Here is a 26,075-nt window from a genome sequence, read left to right as displayed (position 1 = left end):
TTGCAGCCATCAAAATCAATATTTGAAGAGTTTCGTTGCAAAACGAGATAAATCTGTTTTTAACATTTTTGTCAAAACATGTTTATTATGTTATCATGTTATTATTTTGTTTTATGGTGCTACTTAGCTGTATTTTTTAAGTTATGAAGGTTTAAATCAAAACAAACCAACTGCAGTTGAATTGATATTAATTGGAATGCACAACCAAAAAACAAGATTTTTGAAAAATTAAAAAAATGGATTTATCTCGTTTTGCAACGAAACTCTTCATTTGTTTATATTTGCAAAACACACCTAAGTTGGTCATTGAAAAAAAAAAAGTTCTTTGTACCTTTGTCAGCTGAATAACAAACAACAGATTTTTGATTTATATGTCCCAACTGTATATAAACTATAGTAAAACTACCACAATACTGCCCAAAGAACCTCTCTGGACTTACATAGTTTCGGCTGTGTCTTTTCTGATCACTCGGATCCCAAATGGCTTGTTATTGATTTCGACCTTATACAGTCTCTTGGCTTCGTCTGTCTCTGGTGTGGATGGCAGATTGAGAGGAATGGGGACTTCATAGCGTGCAGTGGCTGGGTCGTAGATCTAGATGAACAGGACCAAAATCAATCTTAGTCTTAATCTCAGTCTTAAATGTATTTATTTTCTTATTAAAAAAAATCCTGTAGCTCAAACAATAGAGCATGGTTACACCAAGGTTATGCATTCAATATCCAAGGGAATGCATGAACAAAGTACAGTATATATTGGTTGCTTGGTTAAAGTCTGCCAAATATGTGCATTTGAATTGTATGTTTTGTACGGAAGAGGATTAGGGCCAAGCAATAATAAAAAAATAAAACCATCTCGAGATTAAAGTCATTCAATTACGAGAAAAAAGTCGTTAAAATTCGGAGAAAAAAGTTGTTAAATTACGAGAACAAATTCATTAAATTACGGGAATGTTCTTTGTAATTTTGTCAGCTGAATAACAAACAACAGATTCTTGATTTGTCACGGTGCACACAAGAACAAGGTGGTAAGATCCAAGTGCAGCGATGTTTATTACAGGAAACGTCTCGGTTACGTATGTAACCCTCGTTCCCTGAAGGAGGGAACGGAGACGTACGTCAGTAGTGACCGACGAATTGGGATATCGCTTAGAGAGCCCTATCATCTTCGTGTAAACTAAAACAAGCCAATGGAATTGGCGTGCGATATTTGCATAATGCGCACCGCCCCCGACAGGTGTATATAAATAGGAAGCAGATGCAATCGCACTCTGTTTTTCGCTGAGGAGACAACTGGTGTCCGCACTACAGCGAGGGTACAGAAACTGTGGCGACGGGACGTACGTCTCCGTTCCCTCCTTCAGGGAACGAGGGTTACATACGTAACCGAGACGTTCCCTTTCAGTCGGTCACGTTCGACGTACGTCAGTAGTGACCGACGAATTGGGATCCCAACTAAAGCGCCACAGTTACGAAACCCCTTCCAGTGCCCAGCACAAGCTCAGCCGCCCATGGCACCGGCTGGCGGTGAAGGGGGCGAGCTTACACCGAGAGAGTCTACTGCTGTCTAACCACTACCCACTAAGTAAACTAGACACACTGGGGAAGCGAACCCGTAAGGGACGCTGCGGAAACCACTACCTACCCAATGGGGGAGGAGTTTACGTGGGAATACACACATGGACTGGCCCGGGGGGGCAGTACGCATATGGAGTCCCTGGGATGGCTCCACCTGGTTAGGGGGAGACTCATCTGACAGGTGACAGCAGAGCTGGCTCTGCTAAGGGAAAGACACGGACTCGGCCCGTAGGGAGTTTTAAACCGTGGAAAATACACATATGGGACCGCTCACGTAGAGGGGTCACGACATATGGGCCCCAGCCAACAGACAGCGTCAGCGACGGATGTAGGCCTGGCATCAGACACTCCGCAATGTCCGAGCCGAAGGGGGAGGCGGAGGAACTCGACAGGGTTCACCAAGCGGGGAACACGACTGGAGTGAAAGTATGCACGTATCCGGCCAGTGGCGGGAATGGCATTGCAAGCCGACACTTAGAGTGGGTACAACACGTCTACCGACTAGTGGATGCGAGTACACGCGAGGATACCGGCTCTACACGTAGGCTATAAAACCTAGCGAACGTGTTAGGTGTCGCCCAGCCCGCAGCTCTACAGATATCTGTCAGTGAGGCGCCATGAGCCAGCGCCCAGGAAGAGGCCACCCCTCTGGTGGAGTGGGCTCTCAACCCGAGCGGGCAAGGCACGCCCTGGGATTCGTACGCCAAGGCGATGGCATCCACTATCCAGTGGGCCATCCTCTGCTTGGAGACAGCCTTTCCCTTCTGCTGGCCTCCGTAACAGATGAAGAGCTGATCTGAGGTCCTGAAGCTTCGCGTTCTGTCCACGTAAACGCGCAGAGCGCGGACGGGACAGAGCAAAGCTAGGGCTGGGTCTGCCTCCTCCGAGGGCAGCGCTTGCAGGTTCACTACCTGATCTCTGAAGGGAGTGGTAGGAACCTTGGGCACGTATCCAGGCCGGGGTCTCAGGATGACGTGAGAAGCACCGGGCCCGAATTCTAGGCACGTTTCGTCGACCGAAAATGCATGCAGATCCCCTACCCTCTTCAGGGAAGCCAATGCAACCAGAAGAACCGTCTTAAGAGACATTAGTTTCAGGTCGACTGATTGCAAAGGTTCGAAGGGATGACCCCGGAGAGCTGTGAGAACCAGGGTCAAATCCCAAGAGGGTACGGAGGAAGGGCGAGGAGGATTCAGTCTCCTGGCCCCCTCAGGAATCTGACGATCAGATCGTGTTTCCCCAGGGACTTACCCTCAACTGCATGGTGATGTGCGGCAATGGCGGCAACATACACCTTGAGGGTGGAGGGAGACAGCCTTCGCTCCAACCCATCTTGCAGAAAGGAAAGCACGGATCCGACCGAACATGATCGGGGGTCCTCTCGGCGAGAGGCACACCATTCGACGAACAGGTTCCACTTCAGCGCGTAGAGATTCCTAGTGGAAGGAGCTCTAGCGGAAGTGATGGTGTCTACGACCGCTTGCGGGAGATCACTCAGAACCTCCGCATCCCGTCCAGGGACCACACGTGGAGGTTCCACAGATCGGGACGCGGGTGCCACAGGGTGCCCCGTCTCTGAGTCAGGGGGTCCTTCCTCAGAGGAATCGGCCAGGGAGGTGCTGTCACGAGGAGAATGAGGTCTGAGAATCAGGTCCGAGTGGGCCAGTACGGAGCCACTAACAGAACCTGCTCCCCGTCCTCCCTGACCTTGCACATGAGTTGTGCGAGAAGGCTCACTGGGGGAAACGCATGTTTGCGCAGACCCGGGGGCCAGCTGTGTGCCAGGGCATCCGTGCCGAGCGTGCCGCCGGTCAGGGAATAAAACCACTGGCGGAGGGCAGTTTCCGGGGAGGCAAGCAGGACTACCTGGGCCTCGCCGAAACGCTGCCAAATCAGCTGGACCGCCTGGGGTGGAGCCGCCACTCGCCCGCAAGTAGATGCTGCCGTGACAGCTCGTCGGCTGCACGGTTGAGCACACCTGAGACACGAGTGGCCCGAAGGGACCTCAGATCCTTCTGACTCCACAACAAGAGATGGCGGGCGAGTTGCAACATGCGACGGAAGCGTAGACCACCTTGACGGTAGGTGTACGCAACGGCCGCAATGCTTAGTGAGCGGACTAGAACGTGCTTGCCTGACAACAGCTCCTTGAAGCGGGCCAGCGCAAGACGAACCGCTAGCAACTCGAGGCAATTGGTATGCCAATGCAGCTGAGGCCCCGTCCAAAGACCTGTCACTGCATGCCCGTTGTACGTGGCCCCCCATCCCGTGGCAGACATCTGTGGAGACCACAGCGTGCCTGGACACTCGTTCGGGGGGTACTCCGGCCCACAGGAACGAAGGGTCCAACCACCGGATAAGGGTGCGACGGCAGCTCGGTGTCACGGGGACACGGAGCGTGCCGCACTGCCACGCCCATCTCGGGACCCAGCCGCGGAGCCAGTGTTGAAGCGGTCTCATATGAAGCAATCCGAGCGGCGTTACCGCGGCTGCAGATGCCATATGCCCCAGGAGCCTCTGAAAATCTTTCAGTGGAGCCGCTGTCCTGCACTTGAGCGAGCTCAGGCAGTTCAACACCGACTGGACGCGCACCTCGGTGAGACGCGCAGTCCGTGCGACCGAGTCTAGCTCGAGACCGAAACAAGAGATCCTCTACCCGGGGGCGAGTTTGCTCTTGTCCCAGTTGACCTGAAGACCCAACCGGTTGGGAGCTACAACCATGTCGGGTAGGACTTTGTACTGACATGCCCGACCCTCGAGCGCAGACCGACCTAGGAAGGGTCTGTGTCGAGGCAGAATCGAGACATGAAAGTATGCGTCCTTCAGGTCTATTGCTGCAAACCAATCCTGGGGACGGTCCAGGATTGGCCGTAGCCCACCGCCCTCTTACGGTACAATGAAGTAGGGGCTGTAAAACCCCGACTTCATATCGGCTGGAGGGACCGGCTTGATTGTGCCCTTCGCCAGGAGGACAGCAATCTCCACCCGGAGAACAGGAGCACTGTCCAACGACACCGGAGTGAAGTGGACAGCCCTGAAGACCGGGGGACGCCGGGCGAACTGAATCGCATAGCCGAGTCTGATAGTACGAATGAGCCAACTGGACAGGCTGGGGAGCGTGCTCCATGCTTCCAGACACTGAGCCAGCAGGACCAAAGGCACCACAGACGCACCGGGGTGGGGCAGCAAGGCAGAGAGGGGACCCGACCCGGACAGCTTGGGGGCGGCCCGGAGTGGGGTCAGACTCTGCGAGGCAGCAGTGTGCATGGGAGACGGCGCACGGGACGCGGTCTGCACCATCACACTGCCACCTGCTGGCGAATGGGGAGGGAGCTGACAGCAGCGAGGCGGAGCCTGGCACACTGGCAGACACCCCCTGTTGTGACCTGGAGTTTGAGGAAACTGCTCCTTTTGTGGCAAAGTGGGTACCGCTGGACTCCGGAGAGCCAGCGGCGGTAGATGGACAGCCGCCACAAAATCCCCCGCGGCCCTCCTCCGGGGGTGGGAGAGCAGATGGAATACTCTCCCAAAGGGCAGGAACCTTCCGCTCCAGGTCGCCCGTCTCAGGGCCGAGTTTTCCCCGACCGCTTGCCACCTGGCTGGCAGAGACGGGCTGGGCACCACGTCCGCGCCCGGCACCCTGCTGTTTGGCTGGTGTAGGCTGCTGCTTTGCCAACTTAGCAGGGGCGGAGGAAGACGCAGGCGGGCGCCCTCGGCGACGAGCGGGCTGAGGCTGAGCCACGGGCGGCTGGGTGGAGGCAGCAGCGGACCGCCGTGGCATGACATGTCTGATAGCCTCAGCCTGCTTCTGTGCAGCGGAGGACTGTTGGGCACAGCTCTCCACCGCGTCGCCGAAAAGGCCGACCGGAGACACGGGGGAATCCAGGAACCGATGTTTGTCGGTCTCCCTCATGTCTGCCAAGGTCAGCCAGAGGTGGCGTTGCTGGGCTACCAGAGTAGACATCGCCTGGCCAACAGAACGCGCTGTCACTTTCGTTGCCCGGAGGGCAAGGTCAGTGGCAGCGCGCAGCTCCCCAAGCAGCTGTTGGTCAGGACCTTCCTGGGGCATCTGCGACAGCGCTTTTGCCTGATAGACCTGCAAAAGGGCCACCGTGTGCAGGGCAGAGGCAGCCTGCCCACAGGCACTGTAAGCTTTCTCAGTCAGACCGGCTGAGAATTCACAGGCCTGGGACGGGAGACGCGGCTCACCGCACCAGCCAGCGGCCGTTGGACACAACTGCGTCGCAACAGACCGCTCGACTGGCGGGATCTTCGCGTACCCCCTGGCTAGCCCGCCGTCCAGGGAGGTGAAGGCGGACGAGGGACCAGGCCCTGTACGAGCCCCAAGCGGAGCTTGCCAAGACCTGGTCACCTCATCGTGTACTTCCGGGAAGAAAGGCATTGGGGGGACGCTGGATTTGACCAGCGTGACCCCCCGCCAAGTACCAATCGTCCAACCGAGATGGGCCGGGACAGGGTGGAGGGTTCCACTCAAGCCCGACGCACAAGGCGGCCCGGGAGAGCACAGCCGTAAGCTCGGGATCCGACTCGGGCAACGCTACCGTCCCGGGCGGCAGCGCGTCCGAATCCTCCCCCGAGGACTCAGGCTCACCTTCCGATGCAGCGATCGACATCTGATCCGCCGCCGGCACACCAAAGGTAACGGCTGGACAGTCCATAGAGGGCCCAGCGGAAACCAACGGTGGCACGATGGGTTGCGGTGCTGATGAGGCGGCAGGGGCCCGAGGAGCGTTTCCGCTCGGCGGGGAAGCCCTGACCGTAATCCTCCGGTCACCCTTCCTATACAGCGCCGTACCGTCATTCCGGTTCCTGGGGCCGGAAAAAACGGTCGTACGCGGCATAGGAGAGGGGACCCCCGCTTCCTGAGACTTCAGGAAGGAGAGTCTCGACCTCAGCATCGCGATAGTCATGTTCCCGCAATGGGAACATGAACCATCCACAAAAGCTGCTTCAGCGTGCAGAATGCCCAAACACGAGATGCAACGATTGTGCCCATCAGCAGGGACCAGGGAACGACCGCACCCATTAACGCACAGACGAAATGACATACTGTCAGGGTTCGTCTGTAAAGCTCTTTTAGAAGGGGAAGTCAACTCACTCGTGCTGAAGCACCCAGGGAGCGACGCGATGTGTCAGGTACACCACTCCCTGACACACCGAGGAACCGGCCCAAATCGCTACACACGCACACGCTCTTTGTGTTGCTGTGAAAACAGCAGTTTTCGAGCTTATAGCTCAGCTCCTCGGAGACTCGCGACCTCGCTGAACGTGCCCTTTCACCAGCACTGAAAGCTCGCTGTAAATCCTCTTCTGAGGCAATGTTTTAGAATAAAACAAACGAAGAAAGGAGTCTTCTAAAACAGGACACCAGTGAATGGCTCCGAAGCGAAAGACAGAGTGCGATTGCATCTGCTTCCTATTTATATACACCTGTCGGGGGCGGTGCGCATTATGCAAATATCGCACGCCAATTCCATTGGCTTGTTTTAGTTTACACGAAGATGATAGGGCTCTCTAAGCGATATCCCAATTCGTCGGTCACTACTGACGTACGTCGAACGTGACCGACTGAAAGGGAACTCCAAGCATGTAATCCAGAGCACAGACAAAGGTTAAACTCCACAAAAACAGTCCAATACAGAAAGCCAGAGAAAACAAAAGTGCACGTAACAAAATACAACAAACCACAACCAAGGACAGACACAACTGAGTATAAGTAGACAGACACTAATGATGAAACACAAAACAGCTGAGTGCAATGAATGGGATAATGAGTCCAGGGGTGAGTATGGGAATTGTAGTCCAAGGGGTGAAAACAAGAGTCCAGGATGGAGTGCCCTCTAGTGGCTGACTAGGGCACTCTCACTAGTGATCATGACATGATTTATATGTCCCAACTGTATACAAGTTGTTTAATTTCGAGAAAAAAGTCGAGATAAAATGTTGAGAATAAAGTCATTCAATTACGAGAAAAAAGTTGTTAAATTACGAGAACAAACTCGTTAAAATTCAGAGAAAAAAATGTTCTTTGTACTTTTGTCAACTGAATAACAAACAACATATTCTTGATTTATATGTCCCAACTGTATATAAATTGTTAAATTACGAGAAAAAACTCATTAAATTTTAAGAAAAAAGTCGAGATAAAAAGTTGAGAATAAACTCGTTAAATTACGAGAAAAAAACTTGTTACATTTCGAGAAAAAAGTTGAGATAAAATGTTGAGAATAAAGTAATTAAATTAACGAATTTATTCTCGTAATTTAACAAATTTGTTCTCGTAATTTAATGACTTTTCTCGTAATTTATCTCGACTTTTTTCTCGAAATTTAACAAGTTATTTTCTCGTAATTTAATGAGTTTATTCTCAACATTTTATCTCAACCTTTTTCTCAAAATTTTACGAGTTTTTTCTCGTAATTTAATGAGTTAATTCTCAACATTTTATTTCGACTTTTTTCTCAAAATTTAACGAGTTTTTTCTCGAAATTTAACAACTTTAATCTTGAGATGGTTTTATTTTTTTATTATTGCTTGGCCCTAATCCTCTTCCGTAGTTTAGTCATTGTCTTGGTTTTACCTTCCAACGTAGGCTGTGTTCACTAAGGTATGTGATTTCCACACGGAGCTTGTTGATGTCTCGAGATAGAGAACGCTGACTTTGGAATTCTGTATTGCGGTCGATATCTAGACTGATGCCACTTTCCGACTGAACCACATTGCTGGCGATGTAGCCATGGGTCTCCGCGTAATAACAACTGGGAATACTTAAAGGCTACAAAAGAGAATAAAAACAGAGTATTTACATTACAGCAAATGCAGCAAAAGTACAAATTCACAGCTGTAACAGGAAATCTTTCTGTATACAGACCAATCAGTCTTTTTTAAAACAATAGGGTTAAATATTGAATATCTTCTCTCGCTGACCTCCCAGATGCAGCCACGAGCTTTGCATTTGGCCTCATCGACGTCATCTTCAGGGTAGCAATCGAAATTTCCAGAGGGTGTGGCCTCCCATTGGACTGTATAATTCTTCCCAAGCTCCAACTCCAAATTTGTCAGATGGATCACCTAGCAGACCACAAACACCCAATGATTTATATCACACAAAAGAGAGGAGGTGTATTCACTTCAAAATCCTTGCCGGCGCCATTGACACCTCTAGTTAAAAGATACGAATGACAAATACTGTTGCGTTTTACAAAGTCTCTTTGTGTTACTTGCTGGATATGCCATAAATTACAGCTGACATTAATGTGTCATGTGTAGTTTAAGACTGAAGTCTGCACGTCCTTGTGTTGTCATTCCAAGACCTTGAGCTCTGGGATAAAAGCAATGCCCTTCATCATAGCCTAATATGTATGTGCTTTTAAGAGCCCTGACAAATTCAATCACTGGTCTGTGAGCATCCCTGGACATTCACATGGAATGACATGGCCTCTCTTGGTACCCTAGGGAATCCTGCTCCGTATTAAACAGAAGTCAGGCTCTATTTTGTGGATGCAGTTTGTTGGACTGACTTAAAGTCCTAACTACTCTACGTTACGTCGTTGTGTTTTTGTCTTGTTTTTTACATTTTTTCACTTCATTTAGATATATTCTATGAATGTCAAATTATAAGAATTCTGTAAAGCCCTTTGAAGGACAGCTATTTTCATAGGTCTTTTTTATTGGGGAAACCTTGGCTTTTAATGGAATTATTTGATCATGTGGTAATAGTAATGTGGTATTATTTATAACTGTAAAGCAAAAATATTCTTATATTATTCTTATAATATTCTCACTACTATGTAAATGATTACTTTCATTGGAAAAGTGTGGAAAATACAGTTGTTATTTATACTTCATGGTGGTATTTGTTGTACTATATTTAAATTGTTTTAAGTAAAAAAGAAAAGTGGCTTTAGATTAGACGATAGATGATAGATAGATAGATAGATAGATAGATAGATAGATAGATAGATAGATAGATAGATAGATAGATAGATAGATAGATAGATAGATAGATAGATAGATAGATAGATAGATAGATAGATAGATAGATAGATAGATAGATAGATAGATAGATAGATAGATAGATAGATAGATAGATAGATAGATAGATAGATAGATAGATAGATAGATAGATAGATAGATAGATAGATAGATAGTAATGTGTTAAATATCCTATTGTCAATCAAAATAAGTCACATCGAGTCAAATATTATTACCTGCTTGGTAGAATCGTAGTGAACCTGGGACTCGGGCAGAGCGTTAGAAGTGGTACCGTCTGACACAAGAATGAGAGTGGGAGCAGTAGTCACTCCCATTACAGTGATGTCCTCGAACTTCAAGTTGTTTGGATCTGTGTATCCTTTGTGGACGACGTCCATTGTCAAGACACCCTGATCCAATAGAGAAATATCAGATATTAATATGATTAAAATTTTACAAGATGTAATTTTTAAAATGATGTTGCTGTTTGGACATACAATGTAATGTCATCTAAAAGAAAATACAAACAAACTAACAAAAATGTGACATTAGGATGACGTACATTAACCACTGAAAACTGGTAGCGAATGTGGGAGCGAGACGATACAGTATCTGAGAAAAAGAAGTTATGGGAGACAAATAGACTTAAATATCATATACAAGAGTTATTAAGAAACATTAGCCTAAATCTAATCATTTTACTTCAAAAAAGTCTATTATAGGGCTCAACAATAAGGATAAACCTGTGACCAATTTGACTTTTTCACCACATCTTAAGATTGTTGCTCACATTCATGTCTTTTTATACCTTGCAGACTCTAACATTTGTTTTTCTCTGCACTGTTCATTTATTGAACATTTTTATATTGCAAATTCTGCTAATGTAAAAAACAAAGTAACCTAACCAAGGTAAAGTTAACTACCCGGCTAACAAAGGTGAGGTTTGCATGCACCCAAGCAAAATGTTTCTTTACTCTATGAATTTATATTTTTCATGGGGTTAAATTATAGCTGTTCTTGCCAAGTAAAAATCTTTAATGAAACATATATACATTTTGTTCTGATGAAAAAAAATTAAAAAAAGTGTAAACATTGGATGTATAAGTAGAAATCTGAACTTCAGGCTTGAAGAAAAACATCCGTATTGTTGAGCCCTCATAAGGTAGAGTTTTGTTTCTGAGAGTGAACTGTAGGAGACAAAAAAAAAAACAACTTTTAATTAATAGCAAGTCCCTCAAAAATACCTCGAGAGTCTCCGTCATCCCAAAATAGCTCGCCTGACGCAGCCTTGTTGTCATCAAGAGCAATGATCAGTCCCATGGGACGAAGTCGGCTGAGGGAACACATAACTTTCATCACACAAACGTACAACTTTTTACCAGAAACTGAAGAGCAGATAGAAAACGGATCCTTTGAAGTTCATATGGGATTCTTGTTTGTGAATAACATGTCACAGATACCTTACAGCAAAGTGGGATGCATTTTAAATAAGTTGTACTTCACCTTGTATTTGTGAAGCATTCTTGTATCACCCCAATTTATGTGCAAGTACACCCCAAAAAGATACTATGAGAGATACAGTACATTTCCATTTCTATTGTGAAAGGTGTAAAATATTCAGAGGGAAATAAAAGCGCTATATAATAAAAAGCTATTGAGCACAGAGAGAAATTTGAACAATTTTCCTAATGTTTAATGGAAACTCAGGCCTCATGCAGATGAATGAGATGAATGAAAACACAGAACTACCCCTGAGAGGAAATATAAAAAATGTTTGAAACACACAGAGGTAAGTGCAAAAACAAACCCATCTAAATATTTGTCTGTTTTAATATAAACTCACACTGTAATGTTAAATTATTATTGGTAAAATGTTTTAGGTGAAGTCTTTTTTTTTTTTTTTTTTTTTTTTGAGGTTCCCATCATTACCTGTATGTGGTGGTGACATCTGGTCTTTGAATAGGCAGAATGGCTCCGCCTCTCAGGTGTAAACCAAGTTTATCTTCGGTCAGGTTCATGCTAACCTTCACTTTGCGTTCTGTAATCTTTGTTTCCTATAAAACCAATCAAAAATGTATATACATTTATATACGCATATATGTGTTTGAATCAATCAATCAATCAATCAATCAATCAATCAATCAATCAATCAATCAAATATGCTATTTTTTTTCATAATTATAAGATTATAAATTTAAAAACAAAATAAACAAACAAAAAGAATAAACAATTCACTAGATTTAGGACCAAAGTCATAGTTTCTGCCAAACTACACTTGATAAAAAGATATTTACCATCACTTTGATAAAAATAGCATAAAATAAAGATCATCTAAAAAGCTTATTACATTGTTAATTTTACAGTAATAACATTAACTGTAATCACTAATATTTCATTAGAAACCGAGCTTAACATAATTTTCAGCATGGTTTTCGTTGTTGTTAATTCACCTCACACTGCCTGAATTACCCGTCTCTTGCACAAGACCCCTCACCCCTCTCTCTGACTGTGCGTCTAGGTCAATGCTGAGATGCCAAGACAGACATTGAGTCTCCTCTCTATCCATAAGTCATTTCAGATCCAATCAGGTTCTCCATGTAGCTCCTCTCCATCAAATCTCTCTTCCTCTGCTAGGGTCATTCACGACCTGCTTTGCCAATCATGGCTTCTGTAATCGACCTATTCTGAGACGTAAGGGACCAATCCTATCAGTGATCTAAGTGGTGGTAGTTTATCTGGCTAAAGCACTAACCAGACTCTAGAGGGGCTTAAATGAAAAACTCTGCCTCTGACTCACTAAAGGAACAAGTCTGTAGTTTCAAGCACAGATTTTATTGGAATAACTCAACCAAAAATGTACATTATTTACTGATGCAAGACGATGGTCTTACCGTCTCAAAGTCATACCAGACGGCATCTGGGATATAGGCCTCCACAGTTGCAACACCCTAAAACAGAATAGTCAGCTGTGTTAAGATGCATACCTTAAACATAATGACAGACATTATTTTAATAATTAGCATTATTCATTAAACTAATGGGGATGCAATCATGATTAGTGATATTTCAGAGAGATTTGGTCCACCTGACGTTTTTTTTTTCAAGCTTCAGAAAGACAGAATATGAGCACGATATTGGAGAGTATAAGCTGACAGAAAGAGAACAAACTAAAAAAAATAGATGATTCATGCCTATGCCTAAGGGAAAACCCACTGTACACTTCTGATGGTGGCACTCTAATAAGATATTCATATCAAGCTGAAAGAACTGGTCATGGGTGACTTTAAGACAGCAACAGTGTTTCTCAAAATGGAGAGGTACTCCAAATAATGATTAACCTGAGCCACTTTGATGCCGTTGTAAATATAAACACTTGGGAAACATAAACAGCCTACAGTTAGTAACTATACTAATTAGCAGAAGGTCCATATAAATTGTACTTTTAATTTTATTTTTATTTATTTATTTATTTTTGTCCTTTTAACATAATCCTAAACCCTAGGGATAACTTAGAAGGGAAAAAAAAAGCAAATAAATAAATACCCTACTATTTAAAAGTTTGGAGTCTGTAAGATTCTTTAATGTTTTTGAAAGAAGTCTCACCAAAGCTGCATTTGTTTAATCAAAAATACAGTAAAAACAGTAATATTGTGAGATATTATTACAATTTAAAATAACTGTTTTCTATTTGAATATATTTTAAAAATTGTATTTATTGTTGTGATGGCAAAACCTAATTTTGTTGTTTTCTATTGTAATATATTTGAAAGTTTAATTTATTATGGATTTTCAGCATCATTACTCCAGTCTTCAGTGTTACATGATCCTTCAGAAATCATTCTAATATACAGATTTGCTGCTCAAGAAAACATTTCATATTATAACCAATGTTAAAAACAGTTTAATATTTTATATAGTTTCCTTTTTATAAGTCTTGACCCCCACAGAGTGGTGGCTTCTCACTCTTTGAAGCTCACCAACATAAGTAATTGAGAGCGTCAAGATGAACAAGAACATTTGAGAATTTAAAAAAAAAGATGGCTAAGATAACAAAAATTCTGAAGGTGGAAATAGATTTCCCTAGTCAAAACCCATGTTGAGAAGATTAAAGTTCAACTGATCTGCAAGTTAGATGTCGGGTGTCATTAAATTAATGCTTGCGAGATGAAAAACAACAGCAGTTTTTCTTCTTCTCTGCAACTTGTTATAGCACCTAACAACTTTTTTCCATACCACATGGTCCAGTAATTATCATAATCTTTCATGCATCTGATGCATATGGATTTTGCTGCTGATTGAAGTGTTTACATCACATACCCTCCCTTAAGATTTGAATAACCTCAACGCACGCGTCTCTTGACGTATGCATATCAAACTTTCTCAAAATGGGCCTTTTGCCATGTTCTCCTGGGAAGCTCTTTGAACATGAAGATTTTCAGTCATATTCTTGATAAAATGCACAAAGCCTGCTCAAACAATTCATCACCCATTTTCACATGGCCGCGATCTATATTCAGTTCTAATTTCTTCATAATGAGGTCGACGAACTCATTAGAAAGAGAGAAAAGGAGGCGATGGAAATGAAAAGAGTGAGAAAAAAGTCCCATCTTCCTCGTATTTGTCCCAGAGGAGGTCATCTGCATGGTCCCAGAGGAAGTTATACAACTGCTTGTGTGTGTGTGTGTATGTGTTCACTTACAGGATCCAACACAGGTGTGATAAGAAGGTGTGCTCCCCACAAGAACTGCTTGTCCACCGCCCAAGTTTCACTGTCGGAATAGAACCTGCAGAGAAACAAAATAGTCTTATTAAGCATATAGTTCCTGGATGCTGACTGGTTAATACAACCAACTAACTAACTAAAACTGAAAGAAAAAAACAAAACAAAACAAAAAAAACATGGTAATTAAAATATGGTTTAAAAAGGTAATCTGTGAATATACACTATATAATTCAAAAGTAAGAAGTGTCAGTAAGATTTTTTTTTAAATTTTTTTAAAGGAGACTCTGTGAGTACAGTGGTTCTACCTTAATATTATAAAGTGATGAGAATATTTTTTGTGCGCCAAAAAAACAAAATAATGACTTTTAACAATATCTAGTGATGGCCGATTTCAAAACACCGCTTCTTGAAGCTTCGGAGCTTTATGAATCAAATCAGTAGATCGGAGCGCCAAAGTCACGTGATTTCAGCAGTTTGGCGGTTTGATACGCGATCCGAATCACTGATTCGACTCAAAAGATTCATAACGCTCTGAAGCAGTGTTTTGAAATCAGCAATCACTGGATATTGTTAAAAAGTCTTTTTTTTTTTTTTTTTTGGCGCACAAAATATATTCTTGTCACTTTATAATATTAATATAGAACCACTGAACTCACATGAACTGATTTAAATATGTATTTAGTACCTTTATGGATCTTGAGAGAGGAAGTACCATTGCTGTCTATGCAGGCCTCACTGAGCCATCGGATTTAATCAAAAATAATTTAATTTGTGTTCTAAAGATCAACAAAGGCCTTATGGGTGTAGAATGAATAAAGTACTGAATAAAGTACTTGTGAATGGTTATGTATTTACTTAAAATAATAAAGTTGATGAATTAAACTCAAAAAAGGCATTCAAACTACAATATTTTTCTTCTACACAGATCTCATTTAGAAATACACAAAGTTAATATACAGAACCAGCTGTTTGTTGTTGAGGCTGACACTGTTCACTGCTGTTTGCACATGCTTACGAACTCACTCATGCATCATGGGACGCACTACAGTCTCCCCATTAGTGTGGGCCTTGTAGAACAGCGTGTAGAGGTATGGCAGGAGGGTGTATCGGATGTTCAGGTAATGCTTGGAGGAGTTCACCAAGAGAGAATCAGCACCAAATGATGCAGGGTCCTGGTCCTGTTAGAAAAGGGTCATAAAACTAGTCATGGAGAGTAAGCTGAAGAGCAAAGAGAAGCTGAGTGAGAAATGGATTTTACTGTGTGGATACTGATAATATGTTCATCATGGCGGAGAGCCATCGGTCCCGGAGACAGCCGTGGAATGATTACTCTCTGACTAAAAGGTCAAATCTTATTCATCTAATTTCACCAAGAATATCATTTTCCATTCATCCTCATTTGCCCTCTCAAACTCTCGCTCCGGAGGTCTGATTGCTTCTCTCACGCCAATCTCACAATGATGATTAGAGAAATAAATCTTCTACAAATAGCATTTAAAGAGAGAGGACACACTTGTAATTCAGAGCATTGCCGTTGGGATAGTAACATGTAGCAGAGATGTTAGAAGAAGAGGATACTTTGTACACTTAGACTGAATGTTTATTGGTGTTTAGAGGGCAGGACGTACTTTGTAACCTTGTGCGTTGTGGTTACGGCTGAAGGGGTAGAATGCGCCAACTTGCAACCAACGTCTGCAAAGCTCCTCTGATGAGTCGTCGAAGAACCCACAGATGTCCGCACCAACCTGCCGAATAAAATCATGAGATTCAGAATCTCTCCAGAGGTGGGGAAGAAAAAAAATCACAATGAAAACTCTGTTTCTCCAAATCAGTGAGGCGATTAAATAGAGATCAAATGGCGATTCAGGGGAAAAGTCAACTCATAAACGTCTCCCCAGAGCAGCGGTTCCCAACCGCCCAACACTGCACATTTTGCATCTCTCCTTTATCTGTTATTTCTCTATTATTTCAGGTCTTGGAGTCTCTACCAATGAGTTGATGATCTGAATCAGGTGTGTTTGATTAAGGAGACATGGAAAACATGCAGTGTTGGGGTTTCCAGGAATTAGGTTGGGAACCCCTGCCCTAGAGTATAAGAAAAGACCTAAAAATGTGCTAATTGTTGTAAAAATAGCAAAGTCTGCTATTAAAGGCCTCGAATATGAACTCATTCCAAGATCAGTTTGTCTCATTTGTGTTCATTTTTGAATCTCAAAAGTAAAATTGGACAGTCAAATTTAGACGTTCTACAAACTATAAGTAACTTTGCAACTACATGTCAACTTTCATTAGAGCAATAAACTGTTACACCGTGTCTTAACCATAGGTCTTAAGCAGAAGCGATGCAATAAGATTCCAGCGACAAACAATTTGTCTGTCCACATCAGACGGGACGCGACGATGAGATGTGATAAAGTCAATGAAAAATCACAGCCAATCAGAAAAGCGAGTGGGCAGGCTCTCTCTCTCTCGGCATGCCCCAACGGCGCTCAAAATAAAAAGGATGAGTACATAATGAAATTCATGAATATTACACCATTTTAACATTATTAAAAATACATACTAAGTTACTGAACAATCTTTGTCATAGAATACATGTGTCTGTTCACAATGAGTTGACAGTTTGAACCTTCTTGTTTCCTTTTATTTATTTTGAAGATCTGAGGTGAATTGTTCATTGTTAGTACAACTATAAAACACGCACAAAATGATATTCAAACTCACATTAGATGCTTTTAACATTAAATAAAGCACACAAACAGTATCTGAGATTATCATTTCCATACTTTGTGTCGTGGCTAGTTAGGACAAAAACTCTGATTAACATGGAAAATATACCTCTTATCGTGTGTAACGTTACTTGCCAAATTACTTACAGTTGTTACGGGTGGCTGGTAGAGAGATGAGGCAGATACGGATTTCCACGATAATAGAGACTTTACTTCAAACAATGGCAATGAACAACAGACAGACACCTTAACAAAACAGAGAACGGACGAGGAGTGCAGGGAGTGAGTGCATTATATAGGAGTGCTAACAATAGAGTCCAGGTGCAGGTGATGAGTGACGATGAGGAGCTGACGAGGGAAGTGAGTGCAGGTGTGGAGAACAGGAGGATACTGGGAAATGGAGTCCAGGGAAACAAGGGATCTGTAACAGTACCTCCCCCTCCCGGTAGGCGCGTCCTCGCGCCGTAGATGTAACAACCGGGAGGGGGGCGGGCGCCCTGGAGACCTCAAGCTGGTGCAGGGGGAGGAGCAAACTGGAGTGGAGGTCTCCAGGGCAGGTTCAAAAGCCATGGCAGGTCAAGGGCTGAAGGCAGCCATGGCGGGTCAGGGGCTGAAGGCAGCCATGGCGGGTCAGGGGCTGAAGGTAGCCATGGCGGGTCAGGGGCTGAAGGCAGCCATGGCGGGTCAGGTGCAGCGGGCAGCCATGGCGGGTCAGGTGCAGCGGGCAGCCATGGCGGGTCAGGTGCAGCGGGCAGACATGCAGCAGGCATACATGGCGGGTCAGGTGCAGCGGGCAGCCATGGCGGGTCAGGTGCAGCGGGCAGCCATGGCGGGTCAGGAGCCGAAGCCTTCGAGGCGTTGAGCCCAGGCGTCGCTGAAGGACTGGCGGGTGATGGCGGAACCGAAGGCTCCGCCGACCGAAGCGCAGCCGGGGCTCCAGAAGGCCGCAGTGAAAGCAGAAGGACAGCCAACAAAACGAACACCGGGGGGAGTGAGGAGGCCAACTGAATCCGAGGGACGGAGTGACGGAGCGGAGACGGAGGAGTGAAGTCCAGAGGGGAGGGCAGGCTGATGAATGACCAAGGTGTGAGTGGAGGCAGGATGGAGACTGGTGAAGCTGGAGGACTGATGGGCAACGGTGGAGCAGAGGGAGGTTGGAGCCGGGGTGAAGGTAATCGCCCAGAGGTCCGAGGTGGAGATCTGGGCGAGGGGGCTTGAGGTGGAGGTGCAGTATAGACATGACTAGGAGGAGGCGGGAGAGGGAGGCAGGGAGGGAAAACAGTCTTTGGGCTGGAGAGTTCAATCACAGAGACCATACTAGGAGCGGCTGGCTCGGCGGCGGCGGCTGGAGCGGCAGGCTCGGCGGCGGCGGCTGGAGCGGCTGGCTCGGCGGCGGCGGCTGGAGCGGCTGGCTCGGCGGCGGCGGCTGGAGCGGCTGGCTCGGCGGCGGCGGCTGGAGCTGAGGGCTCGGCGGCGGCGGCTGGAGCTGAGGGCTCGTAGGCGGCGGCTGGAGCTGAGGGCTCGTAGGCGGCGGCTGGCGCTGAGGGCTCGTAGGCGTCGGAGACTGGAGAACTTTGCTTGGCGGCGGAGACTGGAGAACTTTGCTCGGCGGCGGAGACTGGAGAACTTTGCTCGGCGGCGGAGACTGGAGAACTTTGCTCGGCGGCGGAGACTGGAGAACTTTGCTCGGCGGCGGAGACTGGAGAACTTTGCTCGGCGGCGGAGACTGGAGAACTTTGCTCGGCGGCGGAGACTGGAGAACTTTGCTCGGCGGCGGAGACTGGAGAACTTTGCTCGGCGGCGGAGACTGGAGAACTTTGCTCGGCGGCGGAGACTGGAGAACTTTGCTCGGCGGCGGAGACTGGAGAACTTTGCTCGGCGGCGGAGACTGGAGAACTTTGCTCGGCGGCGGAGACTGGAGAACTTGGCTCGGCGGCGGAGACTGGAGAACTTGGCTCGGAGGAGACTGGGGTTGAGGGCCATTTCATCCCCTCAAATACAATTAAAATCCCCACAGGCACTGGAGCTGGCTCTGTGGGGACTGGAGCTGGCTCTGGAGATACTGGAGCTGGCTCTGGAGATACTGGAGCGGGCTCTGGAGATACTGGAGCTGGCTCTGGAGATACTGGAGCGGGCTCTGGAGATACTGGAGCGGGCTCTGGAGATACTGGAGCGGGCTCTGGAGATACTGGAGCGGGCTCTGGAGATACTGGAGCGGGCTCTGGAGACACTGGAGCGGGCTCTGGAGATACTGGAGCGGGCTCTGGAGATACTGGAGCGGGCTCTGGAGATACTGGAGCGGGCTCTGGAGATACTGGAGCGGGCTCTGGAGACACTGGAGCGGGCTCTGGAGATACTGGAGCGAGCTCTGGAGATACTGGAGCGGGCTCTGGAGATACTGGAGCGGGCTCTGGAGATACTGGAGCGGGCTCTGGAGATACTGGAGCGGGCTCTGGAGACATTGGGGCCACTTTCTTCCTCCTCCTCCGCTTACTGGGCCCAGTAGCGGAATATGGGTCCAGCCTGGGGCAGGCAGGGAGTTCGCTGGAGCGGTGTGCGGAGGAAGCCGGAGGTTGACTAACTGGCCCGGCCAACCGTGTTTCTGGATGGACCGGACGACAACACTGATCCTGAACCTCTTCTACTAAGAAATTGGAGCCATTCAACCACAAAATTAAATTGATAGTGTCGCTTAAGGAGAAACAAAAAACAGGTTCATCAAAACGGATAGTGTCGTCATCCAATCCATCCAAAAACAGGGAGATCAACTGAGCGTCGGGCCAGTTAGACAAGTACGCAAGCTCAACGAACTCCTCCACATACCTCTCCAGCGAACGTCCAACCTGCAGGAGCCCGATAATGCGTTCGCTGGCTGTTAGGGTGAGAGGCGATGGAGGAGCTGGATCCAGGGAGCTGGGGAAAGTCTCCATTTTTTTTTTCCGTGGAAAATCCGGTCGGTTTAGGTCCGTTCTTCTGTTACGGGTGGCTGGTAGAGAGATGAGGCAGATACGGATTTCCACGATAATAGAGACTTTACTTCAAACAATGGCAATGAACAACAGACAGACACCTTAACAAAACAGAGAACGGACGAGGAGTGCAGGGAGTGAGTGCATTATATAGGAGTGCTAACAATAGAGTCCAGGTGCAGGTGATGAGTGACGATGAGGAGCTGACGAGGGAAGTGAGTGCAGGTGTGGAGAACAGGAGGATACTGGGAAATGGAGTCCAGGGAAACAAGGGATCTGTAACAACAGTCAGTAGAATGTCTGTTTAAAGACACCATTGAAAGTGTTAGCAAATATTATTATAAAATTATTGACTCATTTGTATCTATTTTTAATTCCCTTATGGAAATTTCAGAGAGGTAGTTACTTAAAAGAAGTTGCTTAAATAAATCTCTTGTTCTTTGAAAGAAAAAAATGGAACTCAGTTGAGATTACGTAGAGAGTTTTTGCTTAAGTCTCATAGTTCTTAGATGTTTCTCCTGAGAAAAAGACCCAGGAGATTCTTCATAAGAGATCTTAACAATGTCTCAAACTGTGCTCAGATTTGCAAAAACACCAAAGACTGAAATCAAAAAGTGAGAAATCTCAATATGAACAAATACTGATAATAAAAATAAGTGGTTTAAAAATGATTTACCTCACAGTACAAATCACAGTAAGTTTGATGGTCAGATATTATGCAACCCCTGCTTTTAAACGCAGCAATAGCAAGAGATGTATACACCATCCATCTCATGATGAATTCATTGGATCTGACTGTTGAGTCGGCCAGTCAATGTTAACTCAATTCAAACTGAACACTGAGTCCAAATGCCTATTCAATTTCTCATTGCATTTCATGGAAACACAATCAAAACCAAAAGCTTTCTCTAAAAGCTTTCCATGTCTCACAATGGGGGTTGTTGTGTTATGAAGAAAGACTGGTGTCTACCATCAATTACTGTCAGAAACCACTTACATAAGGTATTCCAAAGAGGTTAAACTCCAGCATGCCTGGTATAGCCCACTTAATGTCATTCCAGTTGGCGCCATTGTCACCCAACCAGTGCCCAGCGTATTTGCCCACCCCGGGGAAGGAGGAGCGGGAAAAGACCATGGAACGGCTGTTCCCAAACACTCTTCTCGCCGCCCTGGAAGCAGAAACACAATTTTAGAGCTAAAGGGAATGTTGGCACCAGAATAAAACAACATAAAAGAGGGCATTTAAAAGACACAACGCCAAGTAGGGTGGCCCAGGAAACTATAGAGATGAAAAACATAAAAGCAGGAGTTAAGTGGGAGTTAAGCTGAATGAGAGAGGGGGTGTAGAGAAACGAGAGTGGAACAAATCAATGATGTAGAAATTACAAGATGAGTAAAACAGATTTCCTGCTGAAAATAAAAAGAGCAAGCATGATACAACTCAACCCTCCTTTGAGGAAAACATCCTGCCATATGACAATATTGAGTGTATGTTAGTAAAACACTGAATCACGCGTGATGCTGCTTGAGTCACTACAACTGACTCAGAGCTGTCGTGTGCTGTTCCACATTCATTAAATAAATCATTTCAAATCTGAACAATTTTTTATTTTATTCATTTTCTATTACTTGCACTAGTAAAGAAAAAAAAAAGTTTGATTCCATTTTCTTGCATTCAGTTGACCTCATTATTACAATACAGCTATGGAAAAAATTAAGAGACCACTCCAAGTTCAGAAATCAATGTTAAGTGCTCTCTTAATTTTTTCCATAGCTGTATATACTTTGATGTTAGGAAATTATTTATTTTGGAAAAAAATCTAATTGCTGAAGAATACAAAGAAAAATAATGAAATTAAATAAAAAAAATAAAATAAACATTTATTTTTAAAAGACAAATTATTATTGCTGAAAAAAAAAAAAAAAAAAAAAAAAGTTTTCCTTAATCCTATCTCTATTATTTGAAAGGAAAAATGGTTCAGTTTTCTTGTATTAAAGGTACATCCTAAAAGATTTTTTTTTTAGCAAATTATTTGGAAAGAAATTAAAGGTTTTTCTAAACACCACAAAAATAATTGTCAATTTATTATTATTTAACATAGATTTAAATGTGAAGTAAATACTAAAATAGTAGGTAAAGATATTTAACAATGAATAATACAAAAACAAATAAATATTTCATAACTATATATCATCTGCATTCATTGCATCCATATCCACAGCATTCATATCTATTCCACTGCCATGCAATGTAGAAGACAACCAACATAAGTAATACCCCATAATGCACAAATAATTTATATGACTCCAGATGTTTTAAAATGTTTATTTGCAAAGAAATGTGAATCGTATTTCTGAAGGCAGTCTCTAGAGCAAAAAAAATTAAAAAAAAATGCATCCTCCACAGAGTATTTTGCTAGAAAAAAAGATCTTAAAATGAAGAAATATCCTTTTATTGGTTAATTAAAAACCATCCCTGCATTTTATTTCCAACTTAAAAAAAAGGTTCTTGCAAAATGAAGAAAATGAGTTTGTTATCCAGAGGCAATCCAGAGGGTTAAAGTAATAATAATAATAATAATAATAATAATAATAATAATAATTTGATAAACTTTATAAAACATCCTTCCCTTGATTCTGATTGGCAAATAGCTGTGTTTTATTCACGATTAAACACGGCTATGACCGTTTCACCCTGTGTATCACTGCACAGAAAAACGTTTAAATGCCCAATGTATTATCTTGTCCTTTTAACAATTAATGGGTTTTCCCATGAGTGACAGCTTTAGTCAAAGCATTTATCAGTTGCATCTTGTTCCGTGTTCACAACAATTCAGTCTTTTCAATGTAAAAGTCTTCGCTACTGACTGACACATTCATAAAGACAGTCTTTGCCGCCATTTAATCGAATAATAACATAACATCTGTTGCTGTTCACGGTCAGGGACTATTTTTTCCAGTGGAAGGAAGGCTTTTAGCAAAAGTTTACTTCATGAAAGTTGCATTTATACATATTTTTGGCTTTAATATTTGTCTTGTGTGGTAACCATTTTATAAAAGCAATAATTTACTCGAGGTTAGTGCTGTATCATGAATAAGTCACGGCTTTGTGTCGTGCCTAACGACGCCCTTCAGCCGTGACTTATTCACGATACAGCACAGCCTCTCGTACCTTATTGCTTACATATAGTATACACTATCATTCAAAACATAAACCTCCCTCCCACAACCACCCAGAACATTTATGAAAACTAAGCGTAAACAAAATTCCAAAACATTCATGGTTATGCTGTCACAACCATGAGCACATTAACATATGACTATCCACTGGTAAATATGACATTGTGGTGATGTTCACCTGCATTAATCATTCTTTGACAAGATTAGAAAGCAGCGTCAGCCGATCATAAGAGAGATCATTTGCATATAGAGTGTGAACAAACCAACACTTACTTCTCAGTGGCCAGGACCATAGAGTACCCATAGAGACTGTGGACATCATAGTGGGTCCCCCATTTGTGTTTAGCATCCATACATAAGGTCTTACTGTACATCAGGTCATCAAGGATACCTTTAGAGTAGAATGGAAATAAAGAGTACAGATGGTGAGGAAATGCTTAGCTGATATGCATCTGCTATCAATAAATCTAGCGCTAGATGCATTTCAGACTCACGTGGGGTGAATGGAGGATAGTTGAGTTTGTTATCAGCACAGCCTTTGATGCTTCCCTTCACAAAATTGGCCACCTCATTCATGTCCTTGGAAATAAAACAGCAATTAGTTCAGCGCTTCCCTAATTCAGGCAGCTAATTATCTTGAGATTAAAGCATCACCCTTTAGGGAGGCTTTAAAGTCAACATGAAATGGCATTCGCAAAAGTAATCCAAGTCAAAATATTCAGTGAGAAAAAGAAAAAAAAAAAAAAAAAAAAATCAGGCTGGACTTGATTTTATAATTCAGGAATTGACTAGATGGTGTAAAATTTGTGAGTCTCCACTGGTTTCTTGATTGTAATATTTTTGAAAAATGCATTTTCTGTAAAGCTGCTTTGAAACAATATGTAAGCCTACTGAAAAAAAAAAAAAAAAAAAAAAAAAAGCGCTATACAAATAAACATGAATTTAAATTTTGACTTTATGTTGAGCTTTTGTAGTTTATACTATACTGTAGATCAGATGGAGTTTAAAATCTTACAGTGATGTTTATAGAGTTTTGCTGTGTTTGAATATCATGATTAATACATATTAAGTCAGTGGCATATATAATATTGATTTGGAGACTCTGTAGGAAGTTGGAGATCAGAATCAGAACATTTTTCATGACCTTTCATGACCTTTTCACCAAGTCGTAAAATGATCAAGTTCAATATATGATCAATGGTAATGATCTATGTGGGTTACTTACAATCCAGAGAGCATCATGCTTGACTTCTCCGTAGAATAGCAAAATTTCATTAACCCACCATTCAATGCAAGCATCGTTAGTGTAGTCAGGAAACACAGTTTCCCCTGGCCAGACCTGTGACAAGAGAGAGAGGAGGAAATGTGCTTAACTGTCAAATATATTTAAATATATCCTATTTATTTTGATTATTTGGGTAAAATGCCTCTGTTTTATGAGATTCTAATCACAAACATCACAATATTTCACAGAAATATTGGGTGAAATACAGCCCCCCACCACCCCCCAGTTTTATTTATGTCTTTATGTTTTTAAGCCACTGGCGTTTCCATTTCCTCTTGTGTTCTTTTATTTTCCTCATCTCACATGGCTCTGAGCTGCATGAAAGCGTGATATTAAACTCTAATGCAAAATCAATGCCCACATTGACCTGAAATAAAACTATAAAAAAGCAATTAGCATCTGTCTGCGCCTAATCGTCTAAATACTCACAAATGATATTATTGCCATGTGATATGTGTATTGTTGCCCTGAGGGGTGGTTGATATATGATCTAATTCAGTGTTTCATAGGTTAAATTAATGGTCTCTCTCATGGCAATCACATGGCAACTCCAGAAGTCCTTCATTAAATCCGTCAATTTTTCAGTGTCTCTTTACTTATTCTATACTTCATTATAAATATCTATTCTAATTTTTTCACAAGGTTCAATTTTGTTTTTATACATTTTTACAAGACACCACAAGATTAGTCTTAAACTAAGCCAGTAAATACAAAATAATCTTTTCTTAAAATAGAACTGGAAAGTTAATAATGTTTAATGGGATTTTTTTTTTAAAAAAGATGGATGGTAATTCTAAGAAATCTAATAATTCTGGCTCTAATTCTAATTCTACTTGATGGTTCCAGGCTTTTAGTTATTTTGAATAAGTACTGTAGCATTGATCCTCCACCACACAATCGTTACGTAAACTGTAAATAACTATACTTATATATATATATATATATATATATATATATATATATATATAGAGAGAGAGAGAGAGAGAGAGAGAGAGAGAGAGAGAGAGATTTAGAAGTCTCTTAAGCTCATGAAGGCTAAAATAAGGTAAAATCGAACATATTTTGAAATATTATTACAATTTCAATACATTTTTTCAATGCATTTTATTCCTGTGATGCAAAGCTACATCATTACTCCAATCTTCAGTGTCACAAAAAATATTCTAATATGCTGATCTGCTGCTCAATAAATGTATATTATTATAATCAATGTTGAAAAAAGTTAATATTTGTATCTTTTTTTCCCCCCCCAGGATTCTTTGATAAATAGAACTTTCAAAAGATCAGCATTTATTTGTATGGAGCCCAGCACATGACATGCAGAAAAATCATGTATATCATGGCCATGAATTAATTAATTCCCACAACGTTTTACTAATTCGTTCCCTTGTTTTAAGTAAATCGTGCACACAATATAATAAGTCATTCCCTCGTCTTACTAAATCGCAGCCACATTGTATTTGTCACGATCACCGTCTGTTTCTGTCAGTTCCTGGACTACATTACCCACAATCCTCCCAGCCAGTCACATGTTCACTCCACACCAATCACCTGTCGCCACATACAGCCATGCACACACTCCTCACTAATCACCACACCCAGCTGCAGTACATTAA

General features: G+C 43.4%; 1 protein-coding gene across 1 annotated transcript in view; it reads right to left on the bottom strand.

Annotated features, from left to right (window-relative positions):
• Window positions 1-26,075, bottom strand: part of si (sucrase-isomaltase) — an 85,453-nt gene that overhangs the window by 40,042 nt on the left and 19,336 nt on the right. The window contains exons 13-27 of the mRNA XM_067389930.1: window positions 24,400-24,513; window positions 23,669-23,753; window positions 23,448-23,565; window positions 20,992-21,163; window positions 15,925-16,041; window positions 15,320-15,474; window positions 14,273-14,357; window positions 12,465-12,521; window positions 11,503-11,627; window positions 10,818-10,906; window positions 10,136-10,185; window positions 9,810-9,983; window positions 8,527-8,670; window positions 8,180-8,374; window positions 441-595 (exon numbers count right to left, since the gene is read on the bottom strand). Of these exons, the coding sequence (XP_067246031.1) occupies window positions 441-595; window positions 8,180-8,374; window positions 8,527-8,670; window positions 9,810-9,983; window positions 10,136-10,185; window positions 10,818-10,906; window positions 11,503-11,627; window positions 12,465-12,521; window positions 14,273-14,357; window positions 15,320-15,474; window positions 15,925-16,041; window positions 20,992-21,163; window positions 23,448-23,565; window positions 23,669-23,753; window positions 24,400-24,513 (1,835 nt within the window). The remainder of the gene's footprint in view (window positions 1-440; window positions 596-8,179; window positions 8,375-8,526; window positions 8,671-9,809; window positions 9,984-10,135; window positions 10,186-10,817; window positions 10,907-11,502; window positions 11,628-12,464; window positions 12,522-14,272; window positions 14,358-15,319; window positions 15,475-15,924; window positions 16,042-20,991; window positions 21,164-23,447; window positions 23,566-23,668; window positions 23,754-24,399; window positions 24,514-26,075) is intronic.

This window comes from Chanodichthys erythropterus, chromosome 7 (assembly GCF_024489055.1).
Source record: "Chanodichthys erythropterus isolate Z2021 chromosome 7, ASM2448905v1, whole genome shotgun sequence".
NCBI classification, from domain to species: Eukaryota; Metazoa; Chordata; class Actinopteri; order Cypriniformes; family Xenocyprididae; genus Chanodichthys; species Chanodichthys erythropterus.
Note: the sequence above shows the minus strand (reverse complement) of the source record. Positions and strands in the feature narration are given on the sequence as shown.